We start from the raw sequence: 12,930 nt of genomic DNA, 5'->3' as shown, positions 1-12,930 counted from the left end.
CTCTGAGAATTGGTGACACAGGTCCATCTAGTTAGACTTGTGGTACCTAGGCATGCGGCTTCAGTTGGCTGTCTTTAGGAAGCAGAAAAATAGCTATTTCATATCCTGGGAAGATGGAATGATTTGTCCTCCATGACTGAGGCTTCTACTCTGTTGTTAGTGGGTTTGGAGACATGACTTCTAATGACTGCTCTCTGTGGGTAAACCATCTTTTTTCCTGGGAAAGTGATAGAGGTATGCTCTTGAATTCTTCAGAGATTCTGGAGTAGTCTGGGCTCTGTCTGGCTTATGTGGGTAGAATACCCCAAGTTTAAACACACACACACACACACATTTAATTGTTAGATGCACATTACATCAAATTTATCATCTTAACCATTTTAAAGTGTATAATTCAGTAGTGTTAGGATATTCTCATTCTCCTGCAATCAGTCTCCATCTTGCAAAACTGAAACTATACCCATTAAACAATGACTCCCTGTTCCTGCCTGCCCCCAGCCCCAGGAACCATGATGCACTTTTTTCTTGAAGTTTGACTACTCTCAAGTACCTTATTTAAGTTGAATCATGCATTATTTCTTTTTTATGTGTGTGACTGGATTATATAATTTAGCACGACATTCTCAAGACTCATTCAAATCATAGCATATGTTAGAATTTCCTTCCTTTTTAAGGCTGAAAAATATTCCATTGACCACATTTTGTTTCTTCATCAGTGAATATTTGGATTGCTTCTGCCTTTTGATAATTGTGAGTAGTGCTGCTGTGAATACAGGCTACAAACATTTCTGAGACCTTGGATTGAATATACCCAGAATTGCTAGATTTTACGGTAATTCTATTTTTAATTTGTTTTTTAAGAACTCGAGAAATACCTTTGCTTTGTGTCTCTATATGAGTAATGGAAATTGAAGGATTGTGAGTCTGGGAGAGGGCTTCTTTGTACAGCTGCTGAGAGGTAGCTTACTTCAGGAATCTAGGCTGTAATTGGTCCTTTTGACCTAGGTTTAAAATCCAGTGCTAATCACCTAATTTTCTAATATATATTTGTGGGCTGGAGACTTGGCTGTGTGAATATACGAATACTGGGCTGTGTTTTTTGTTTTTTAGAGGACCTGGATTTGAAGGAGGACACAGATGCAATCAGGATGGTCTTTGATCAGTGTTGGTGTATAGTTTCAGACACCGACCTCAGGTGTTACTGCTCTGTGCACGCTGTGCCTTTGATCGGGAAACTTCGTTTCATTTAGTAGGCCTCTATCTTCTGTGTGCAATGCTGGAAGAGGAAGGTAGTCTAAAGGAAGAAAGGCTTATGATGGTAACACCTGACTATCTTGGAATCTTTTCTTAGCAACACAACCGAGAATAATTTATGTAACAGAAGAGCTGTATCTTTGGGCTGTTTTTCTTTGTGCCATTGGCAGGTATTCCTTAAGAATTATATTTTTTCTTTATATTTCTCCTTTGAGGTCACCATACATTTCTCTTCGTCCAAGTTACCATTCTTTCACCTTACATTAACTTACCTGAGTATATATTTGTTTCCTTGGTCTGAATGACTTCTAAATGCCACCCTGTGGGCATGCTGGAGAAATAGGTATGCCCTGAACTGTGGTGGACACAGGGTGGCTTTTCTGTACTGATTTTGCAATATCCAGCCCCCAAAGCATTAGGAATTGATCAGAATTCTTGGGCATACTTGAGCTCCCACTTTGATTGCTTCAGTTTCTCAGTTTGGCTTTTTGGTGAGTGGCCTTTTCCTTGGTACACTGGCACAGATTTGTGGAGAAAATGTAATTTAACCTTTTTGTTTTTATCCACGTCTTAAAAGCATTCTTCTTTTCCTCCAGTAATATGACTGAGATGCCTTTAAGCAAATACCCTTCCTTCATATCCTTGTGCTTCTCATCTTAGTTTCATTATAGCTGTTGTTTTCACGACTGGGTGACATTGTGTGTATTCTATACAAAGGCATGAGTATCTCCGTATATTTGTGCTGCTTGTGTGGCTGGAACTCCTCCAGGGAGAGTTCTGGACGGAGTGATTTAATTTCCCCTGACTGCTGCTGACCTTGGAAATTTTGGACACAGATGACTGTGACTGACACTTGTATAGAGGAGAAAAAAGACCCACACTCACCCTTCATCCTCCAGAGGAAGGTGGTGGAGATGGTGGCTCTGAGGAGAAGAAAGAAGAGACAGGAAGGGGACCCATGTGACAGTTTCCAGTAGTGTTTTGGGGGCCGCTGGCATTCTTGGGTATGGATAGTGTGGTATGACAATTAGGTATCGGGATGAGTTAAACCATGATGCGTAAGATAATGGTTAGAACACTGATGCAAACACAGGTTGTGCTTTTCAGATGCATTTGTAGGTTTATAAGGACTTGGGAATCAAGAGCATGGGTGAAAATACTTGTAACTGTGAGGTTACTTGGAAAGGGTGGTTTCTGTTCATCTCTGATCCTCCTCAGAGTTACTTGAAATATTTTCAACAGTCAGAACTTCATCCCCTTGATGATTTTATATGTGCTTGTTACCTACCTTATGCATAAACAGTGCCTCATTTCTGACCATGTTAATGTTCTGTTTTTTGTCAGGGTGTTATCACTATTTCTAGAAATCATTGCCCAGCTCTAGTGACCTCTTACATAAAATGTTTTCACGTTTACTTGTGAATCTCATGCCTGGGTATGCTTCTAATTAAATATTTACCAAACTGAGTGTTCATCGGGAAATAGTGATGTCCACTTAAATGAATGCCTAACGTCAGGTAGAGACTCTTAGCATCTCCACAGGCCCCATCTGAAGCTGGGTTTTACCTTTCCTCTCAAAACAGATGAACACATCTGACAAGGGGGTGGGAAGCAGTGGTTTCATTTTGTCAGAAACATTAAATAAGAGAGCTCCTTGACTCTGTGCTCATCATAGAGGTTGGGAAGCCATAGAGGTTCATGTTCCATTGATGAAAATGAAATGTGCTCAGAATTGTTCTGACTCTGGGGGAGTTGGGAAGGGTGATTGTAGATCGGAGAAAGCAACATAAATACATGTGAATAAACAGCCGGCCTTAGCACCTAATTACAATGATTTTGAAGGAGGTGTTACCAAATACATATGGCTGGGTTGGAGAGGTAGGAGAGGATCATTGCTTATGTCTCCTTTTCTTTGCAGCATAAATGTATACTTTTTTGTCAGTGTATCTGTGAAAGTACTTTTAATTTAAGACATGCCAAAGCTAAATGATGTCCTAATGGGACATAGAGATTTCTGCTTTTGTCTGTGCTTATAAACATAAATGGTTCACATCTACCAGTTGCTCACCTTCTAGTAACACCATACTCAACAGAGGCATTAGTCATAACTACAAAAGCAGCTGTTTCTTTACCATGAGTTTCTAGTTACCATCCATTAGAATACATTGGAAACATCAAGGTGAAGAATTCTAGACTTGGGTCAGCAAATCAAGGATAAAGTTCAGCCACTGATTTGGTAGAGAAGTCACTCAAAAGTATCTTCCTCAAACATTGAACAGAATATATTCCACGATGACAGTTATAAATTGGAGGAATTTTCCTCCTTTGTGTACACATTTATTCTCACCCTGAAATGTTTTTTAGAACTGAAAATTATGTAAATACCTTGTCTTTCTAGTCTAATTAAATAGATTTTTTTTCAGTCAGAAAATGAATAATAAACATTTTATTTTTTATACCATGTTTTTTCATATTTGGTTTGAGTATTTACAAGGATTCATAAATATAAGATAACAAAAGTTCCTGGGAGAAACTAGAGAAGGATAGAACCACTAAAGGTAGGAGCATGTATAGAGGATTGAGGCTAAGACCCTGGTCCCATAATGAACAGTCTGGGCGTGTACAGTCCAGTATTGCGACTGCAGCTGTAAGTGGCCGCACACTTGAAGTATTGCTGGTCCAGACTGGGATGTGTTTTCCTTGCACAACACACACTGGATTTCAAAGTCTTTGTCAGTGAAAGGAAAGAAACCCAATACCTTAAGAAATACTGGTTATGTGTTGATATGATAATGTTTTGGGTGTTTTGAGCTAAATCAGAAATACTTTTAAAAATCAACTTTCTGTTTCTCTAATATCACTGGTAGCCCAGCTGGTAAGAATCCACCTTCAATGCAGGAGACCCTGGTTTGATTCCTGGGTCAGGAAGATCCCATGGGGAAGGGAGAGACTACCCAATCCAGTATTCTTGGGCTTCCCTGGCGGCTCAGATGGTAAAGAATCCGCCTGCAGTGTGGGAGACCTGGGTCCGATCCCCAGGTTGGGAAGACGCCCTGGAGGAGGGTATGGAAACCCACTCCAATATTCTATCCTGGAGAATCCCCATGGACAGACGAGCCTGTCGGTCTATAGTCCATGGGGTTGCAAAGAGTCGAACACGACTGATCGACTAAGCACAGCACAGAAGATGTCAGTGTACATATGTTGCTCTCATTTGTGACTCTTGTTGTTGTTGCCTCCTGAACAACAAAGGTCCGCTTGATATCTCCTTGTGAGAGTTTAGCTTGTGTCCTAGTAGATAGCTGAGCTGGGGATCAGCATGCCTAGAAGCAGGACCAAGGGACCCCTTGACAGTTTTGTTAGATGCTCATCTGTATTTAGATGAATGAGTAACTAAAATGTGTTTCAGATTTTAAGAAGATAATCTCTGATACTTTTAAAATAATTATGTATGCTATTTGTTAGCAGGGAGAAAAGATCAAGAATGCCTAAATTAAATATTGTCCTGTTATGCCCAGAGCAGATGCCAACTTGGTTGCTCTCTGTTTGTTGATCTTCCTGATTTTGTAAGGCAAGGAGCATCCTCCCCAAACACCTCTGGTTAGCCTATTAGTTGAGTTGATTCCCCACACTCTGCTTCAATTATCTTTGGTAAATACAATCTCCAAACTAGTACCTGCCGATTAACCGGGAGAGTGTCTAAATAAGTACTAAATAGTGTATCATTCTTTAAAATAAGTCCTATTTATCTGTAAGTTGGGATAAATATGGATGAGGTACATACTCTTGTTTGCTGTGGCTCCTTAAGGAGAAAAGTGTATTTAATTGAGTTCTGCCTAATGACTTAAAGCCAACATGCGCCTTATTTATGCATGTATGTATGTGTGCATGTATTTATGTATTTATCTTGCAGACACTTATCACCTACCCTGTACCAGGCTCTCCTCCAAGAAAATCAGTATGTTTGTCTAAAAATAACTGACACATAGAGCTTATTATGAGTCAGGCCCTGCTCTAAATGTTTCATGTATATTAATGCATTTCTCTTCTAACAATGAGATAGGTAGAGTTATCCATGTTCAACTGAAGCCAGAAGTGAGGTTACTTCTCCAAGTTCACAGAGTTCAGAGGTAGAATTGCTGGGAACCAAACCTGCAACCCTCCTGATAGCTCAGTTGGTAAAGAATCTGCCTGCAATACAGGAGACCCCGGTTCAGTTCCTGGGTTGGGAAGAACCCCTGGAGAAGGTTTTAGACTACGCACTCCAGTATTCTTAGGCTTCCCTTGTGGCTCAGCTGGTAAAGAATCTGCCTGCAATGCGGAAAACCTGGGTTTGATCCCTGGGTTGGGAAGATCCCCTGGAGAAGGGAAAGGCTAGCCACTCCAGTATTCTGGCCTGGAGAATCCCATGGACTGTATAGTCCATAGGGTCCCAAAGAGTCAGACACGACTGAGCTACTTTCACTTTCAAACCCGCAGCCAAGTGGCTGCCAGAGCCCGTGCTCTTACCCAAGCTGTTGAAATACTTTATTCTACTTACTTTTATCTGCCTGCTGCCTTAGCCAGACTTGCCCAGATGATGTGTTTTCTGTTTCCGTCATGAGGATGACAGGTCACATGAGAGCCTTTTTTGTGAGGCAGGGTATTTTTTTTTTTTAACATCTCTTTGTGGGTTTATGATTGGCCATGTGGAATAGTGGATGGGATTATATAGTAATAGCCTCATGTAACAGCCCAGATTCAGGCTTTGGCCTGGAAATGTTAGGTATCTCTTACGCGCTGGCCTTCAGATTATCATCAGCATGAACAAGTCTGTGGAGTTCTTCGGTGGTTTGACGGTACTGAAGTATGACGATACTACTCACTCACCATCTAGTGAATGATTAGTTTCATGAAGGGTATCCATAGATTGAATTCCTTAGGTGTGACCTGAGTGTTTTCTGTTAATACTAAGCTGTTTCCAGACTTTATGTGAGATTGGGATACAAATTTGGTTTTAAGTTCTCATCTTAGTTCTCTGAAGGGTCTTTGAAATTGTTTTCAAGGAGAATTCCACAATGGACCATGGAGGAATCAGATTGCCGGCTACCCTTTCTTTTTCTCTGAGAGCTTCTTTGGGAAAAAAAAAGTAATACGCAGAATTACACTTTTCTTAATTTAAAGCTTTATCCCAATTTCAAAGTATTTCTTCCCTCCTTCCTGCTTTAATATATAGAACAGAATGGTCAACAGCTTGACCATGTGGTCCTAACCATCTCATTTAGTGTCCTTCAGAATTTTATGTCTGGAAGGGTTCCTGATTACATGTATCCATTCATCAAAATATTATTCACTACACATACTCCTTTTGAACTGTGGTATTGGAGAAGACTCTTGAGAGTCCCTTGGACTGCAAGGAAATCCAACCAGTCCATTCTGAAGGAGATCAGCCCTGGGATTTCTTTGGAAGGAATGATGCTAAAGCTGAAACTCCAGTACTTTGGCCCCCTCATGCGAGGAGTTGACTCATTGGAAAAGACTCTGATGCTGGGAGGGATTAGGGGCAAGAGGAGAAGGGGACGACAGAGGATGAGATGGTTGGATGGCATCACTGACTTGATGGACGTGAGTCTGAGTGAACTCCGGGAGTTGGTGATGGACAGGGAGGCCTGGCGTGCTGCGATTCATGGGGTCACTAAGAGTCGGACACGACTGAGCAACTGATCTGATATACACTCCTACTGTATAAACCCTGTGATGCTATGTAGCACACAGTGTCTGGCTAAATTGTCTTCTAGGATTCTCGAGTTCAGTGATGCTCTGAAGTTCTAGTCTAGTGCGCTCATTTACCAAGTGAATTGCCTAAGAAAAGTGAGGCCCAGGGAGGTGATGTATGACTCATTCATAAGAGAATGACAGGTGGAATCAGCAGGGAGCTGTGGACTCCTTGTGGTCCTTGCTGTAAAGAGGGCCAGGCCCTCCCCTTGTGTCCCGTACGTGTAAATTCTTGCATATACCCAATGTTCCAGGAGCATCTTTGCTGGAAAAATGAGGGAAACATTTGCAATAACCCAGTACTTCTTTTCAACTCATGCCATCCCATATGTAACCACCCACAAGCACAAAATTCAGGTTGTTATTATTCAGATGAAGACTTTGCTAAGATCTGCCATTGTTTAATTGAAACTGCTCTTTATCAAGTGATTGACAAGTCAGGGATGAGTATCTGGAGATGAGAAACTCCAAGGCAGGAGAGCAGAGCTCAGACTCCCCAGGAGAGGGACATAAATGCTAATTACACGTTGACTTTAATTCTTGGTTTGTCATAGCTGTCTGCAGGTGTGCGTCGTGGCTGTGGGCTATTCTCAGGGCCTCATTTGTATTTGAGATTTTCTTTAATAATGTTACCTCCCCCAATGAGCTCTTTAATCTCTGCCTTTCAGTTCTTTCTCTAGATAGAGGAAAAAATTAATTGGCAGGTGAATGTAGAATGTAGTTACTAGTTCTTTCGCTGATTGAAGTTGAAAGATTTGGAAGAGTGGGGTTGATTTCCTTTGAAAACAGTTTGGGGATAGCATGCCTTTGGCCTGGCAGATGAGATGGGGAGCTGTTCCTTGCCAATACACCCCTCAGCACAACCATCACCACCACTACTCACGTAGCCTTCCTGGTGAACTAGCATGATTTCTGGGGAGAGAGCTGATGTTACTGTGTGCCACGTGCTTGCGCTGATGAGCCGCTGCCCCACTCCCGTCTCCTGAGGAGGAGGCCTGTCATTGGCAGATGCAAGGTAACCTTGAGATTCACTGAGTTTATTTTTAAGCAGGATGAATTATTTTTTCCCCCTGGTAGTGAAACTGAGGACTTGAGCTTGTTATTAGATGGATTGGGTGAAAACACAAAAATAGGTGAACATCTCTACATACTTTTTGACTTGCCCCCTGAATGCCCCAAATTGGACCATACCCTACTGGGCCCTGAGTTACTTCATGTACTCTTGGGTGGGTACTCTTGAGGTTTAGCTCCTGTTCAGTGCTTATTTCCTGTGTGATTTTTGCCATAACTTCAACAGGTATCCCAGCCTCTTCCTTCTCCCAGAGGTTAATCATCCGCCCTTGCCAGAGGAGAGTTGCCAGAGGGGTTGGTCAGAATAAATAGCATGCAGAGGACTCTTTCCCTCCCAGGGATTGGAGTCAGCTGTGCTTCTGTGTGTGTAGACCGCCCATTCCTTGCCCTCTGGGCTCTAACAACTGATCAGCTGCATGTGGGGCAACTCTGAAAACCTCTTTGTTGGTAGTTTTTCAGCCCTGCCCCTACCCCGACTCCCTGTCTGTTCACATTCCTCACATTTATCCATCTCCTTAGCTTGGACAAAGTGATAAGGCTGAGCAGTAATGTCAGTGTGGACATCTGACCTAAGGAGTCCTCTTTATGATTTCTTCTGAGTTGTTGTATTATGACAGTACTTCGCATGAGAAAGATTTGCCTTGCCTTCAGCCCTTAATTGGCTTTCTCACTGATAGGGCTTCTTGTTGCTTTTAAAACGTGATTAGGTAGAGTGAGTGATCTGACAGTCAGAATTTGGAGGCAGCTGTTCTTCCGAAAATTTCCATATTCATTTTTAAAATGGATTTTTGAGGAGCAGGCAGTTTGAAGGGATTTTGGTGGCGCTCACCAGCAGTCTGGTTGATGCTCATACATCATGCTGTCTTCAAGTATCTCAGTGAGAACCAAAGTGGTTTTTAGGAAAGGTGATTCTGGACTTTGAGACTGTGAGGATGGCCTCAGGGTGCTTGACTCCTCAGTACAGGTATATAAGCTTGGCCATGACCAAAGTCAAGTATATGCCTTCATGCTGTAATGCGGCTCTGTATGTTTCCTGATGGACACAGCATGCCGCTTTGCTTCCACACACAAACACGGTCATCTTGAAAGGCTTCATAAAGAAAAAGCATTGCTCGGCGTGTTTGTGTCCCTATGTTTTGTATATACTAGGATTAGCCCAGTGTTAAAGGTTCTTCTGGTCCAGTCCATCCTGCTCCCACCCCACCCCCCAAATTTCCCAAGTCCGCCCCTATTGGTATTCAGTGTAGTCAGCTGTGTCGTTTTGATTCTTCTTAACTTGGGCCTTGAGAACTATGGCAGACTGAAACTCCGTGTAGTTATTCTCTTGAGGCATTTCATGTTTTTAAACAGATTTTCAAAGTAGTCCAAAAAGGTTAGAGAGCTGCTTCACCAAAATGTCTAGGAATCCTCCAGGAATATTCCAGATTTCTTCTCTGTTGACTGAAGTTTATGTAGGACCTTAAAGGTTCAGCCATTTGTCCTCTCTTGACATCAGTCATCTTTTAGGTTCTATAGCATCAATTAGACTCAAAGCAGAATTGAGCAGAAAGTAAAGAGAATTTCCTTGTCCCACCCGCCCCCAGCCATGTACTTCCTCCTCTGTTATCAGTAGACCCCCTCCAGAGTGGTATATTTGTTATAATTGGTGAGCCTACCCGGACACACCATCATCCACAGTCCATCATTTACTTGGGTTCACTCTTGGTGTTCTGCATTGTATGGATTTTGACAAATGTGGAATGACATGTATCCATCATTATGGTGTAATCCAGAATAGCTTCACTGCTGTCAAAATCCTGCCCCCACATCTGTTCATCCTGTCTCATCCTGCTAACCCCTGGCAATGACTGATCTTTTTACTGTCTCCCACATTTTTGCATTTTCCAGAAGGTCACAGTTGGAATCATACAATAGATAGCTGTTCGACGGGCATTTTTCTCTTAGCACTGTGTATTTCAGATTGCTCCATGTCTCTTCATGGCTTGACAGCTCATTCTTTTTAAGTGCTGAATAGTATTCAGTTGTGTTCATGAACCACAGTTTCTTTACTCACTTACTGAAGAACATATTGGTTGCTTTCAAGTTTTGGCATTTATGTATAAAGCTACCAGAAACATCCAAGTGCAAGTTTTTGTGTGGACATAAGTTTTTAACTGGTGGAACGTATGGTAAAAGTTTGTTCTATATAAAACCATTGCTCAGAGTGGCTGTACTGTTCTGCATTCCCAGTAATGGTGAACGAGAATTCCATTTGTTCCATACCCTCACCTCCGTTTGTTGTCAGTGTGTTGAATTTTGGCTATTCTAATCGACGTGTTAATAGTTGTCTCAGTTTGCATTTCCCCAGTTACACATGTGGGGCATATTTTCATATGCTTGTCATCTGTATGTCTTCTTTGATAAGATACCCAAGTCCTTTACCCGCTATAACACTGGGGTTTTGATTTTCTTACCGTGGAGGTTTAAGAGTTCTTCCTATATTTTGGATACTATAGTCCTTTATCCAAATGGCTTTTGGAGGTGTTTTCTCCCGGTGTGTGCTTCAGCTTTCAGTTGTTTTTTTAAAATCTTAGACCCACAAAGTCGTACCGTGAGTGAGCTTTTACAGCCAGCACACAGGGCTGCTAGTGAGCTGTGTTGCAAATTCTCAACCTTAATTACCTTGATTTCTTGTTTTCAGGTCAATGTGACTGTGGACTACATTAGACCAGCCAGCCCAGCCACAGATACGGTGCCCGCCTTTTCAGAGCGTACCTGTGCTACCGTCACCATTGGAGGAATGTGAGTGTTCTGGCTGGTAGCAACTTGACCATGGCTGGGAGTTTTTTCTCTTCTCATTGATATCTCTCCCCCCTTTCACCCCGATTTGCTTTCTGTCACTCCTAACACAGCGGCTTGTGATTGTTCTGTCCCGGTGTAGCACTTTGTTTGCAGCGTACTTCATAATTGCTCACTAGTTAATCATATATTTTCATTATTGTCATTATTTAAGATTTATTGGGCTCTGTGTCCTTGGCACTATGTAGCATTCATTATTACTGTTAATAATGCCATTTATTGAGTGTCAATCAGGCCCTTAGGTACTATGCAAAATTAGAAAGATTCTCTGTGTATTAGTTTAGGAAGTTTAATTGTAGGCCAGAAAAAGAAGAGAGGTTAATTGGACATTTTCTTTGAATAGACGTATGTAATCAGTAGATGACAGGGTCTTCCTCTTGTGTTCCACTGGCTATACCCTGGTTATGTTCCAGAGTCTCTTGGGAGCTTGGTTGACGAGCAGCCTTCCAAGGAGGTATCTGATGGGGGCAGGAGGAAGCCTGCTGGGCCATGCTTCCACAGTAAATATTAAAACAATCATTCAGTCCCCAGTAGCAATTCTTACTCTGCGTAAAGTATACCCGCATGCTAATTGCCTCCTTCTGTATTTAACAGTCTTAAATGGTGTTTGTTACCAAACTGGTATTTTGCTTTTGTTTTAAAAGGAGGCATGGTGGAAGGGAAGAAAAGAGTAGGTTTCTCATCAAAACAGGGATTGTCTTATTGCAAGTACAATGGAGCCCATTGGGAGAAACACCTTTCTCTAAGCTATAGCCTGTCTCTGACAGGAAGGGTATGGTAGCTAATGTGCTTTCCAGAAGCTCTCCTACCACACAGGAGCTCCTCCCGTCCACATTCCAAACCCGCACTGCCCCGCTCCCCGCCCCGCCCCCTTCCTGTTGTCACTTCGGAAATAAGTATTTTTAGGTGCTGTTACCACTCCTGTACCTATCAATGTTGTTGACGTTCACACAGCAATCAGGGGCTTCACTTTTGCCGAGAGGAACTGAATATAGGATTTTGATGTCATTATCTTAACACCATCACAGGCGTCGGGTTATTTTTAGAAGCAGGTTCTTAAGAAATTAGATAATGTTTTCAGAATGGGGAAAACTGGGAAATATTTTGCTCATTCTTCTATCTGTCTAATTTGCAGTAATGATTATTACTAATTTGTCACCAGTTCTTAGGAGTTCAGTACATGCTTTCCTCCTGTGGAGAGCCGGAAAGTGAGTATTCCCCTAGACAGATTTAAGATTTTTGCTGCCACAGACAGGAGTCCTCTCCAATAACTAACTGCTCCTCCTGTCTACCTGTGGTAAAGACAACACCACTGTGGTCAAAACGCACATCTTCTTGGCAGATGGTTCCTATTCATGCTTATCTAATGGCCCATTAGAGTGGAGGGACTTTTTTTTTGGTTACCACTGAGGTATATTTTCAAAATTTATGCTGCTTAAAATTAGATATTCTGAAAGTGTTCTTGTAGGGAGTTAACCTTGACCTTTCTCTCTCCCTGTTGTCATAAGATGGTATTTGATTTACCAAAGTCCTTACCTCGAATTAGACCAGCCTGGCAGGGTACTTGGGGTGCCCTGCTATTCAGGGCATTCCAAATACTACTGTAGGAAAGTTGAGGTATGAATAATACCAATATCCAAATACTCAACTTAGATTTTAAAATTATATTGAAAGTCTCCTGATTTTAATAGTTTTTTTTGATAACATTGGCTAAAACAGAGGATTTATGTTTTTATCCCAAATGTTTTAATTCCATTTTTAACATAATGAGTTAAATACACTGAGTTTCCTCATGGATTTGTTTCTACTAAACTCGACTGTCTTGAGTAAATTACTGGGCAGTAATTGGGAGAAATGTGAGGATAGCCTAATGTCACTGAGACCAAACTTCACTAGATAGTAAGCTCCCTGAAGATAGGGATTATTGTCTCTTTTATTCCGTGCTGTAGTTCGTAGGAGTTCAATAAATATGTGAGTTATTTGTTTATTATATTGCAGTGTCCCTTTATGAAA

General features: G+C 41.7%; 1 protein-coding gene across 1 annotated transcript in view; it reads left to right on the top strand.

Moving 5' to 3' along the window:
• The window catches only part of SND1 (staphylococcal nuclease and tudor domain containing 1), a 421,950-nt gene that overhangs the window by 177,148 nt on the left and 231,872 nt on the right, over positions 1–12,930 (top strand). Inside the window, exon 13 of the mRNA XM_010831720.1 lies at positions 10,760–10,860. Coding sequence (XP_010830022.1) covers positions 10,760–10,860 — 101 coding nt within the window. The remainder of the gene's footprint in view (positions 1–10,759; positions 10,861–12,930) is intronic.

The sequence above is a fragment of the Bison bison genome, unplaced genomic scaffold (assembly GCF_000754665.1).
Source record: "Bison bison bison isolate TAMUID 2011002044 unplaced genomic scaffold, Bison_UMD1.0 scf7180017864530, whole genome shotgun sequence".
Classification (NCBI taxonomy): domain Eukaryota; kingdom Metazoa; phylum Chordata; class Mammalia; order Artiodactyla; family Bovidae; genus Bison; species Bison bison.
Note: the sequence above shows the minus strand (reverse complement) of the source record. Positions and strands in the feature narration are given on the sequence as shown.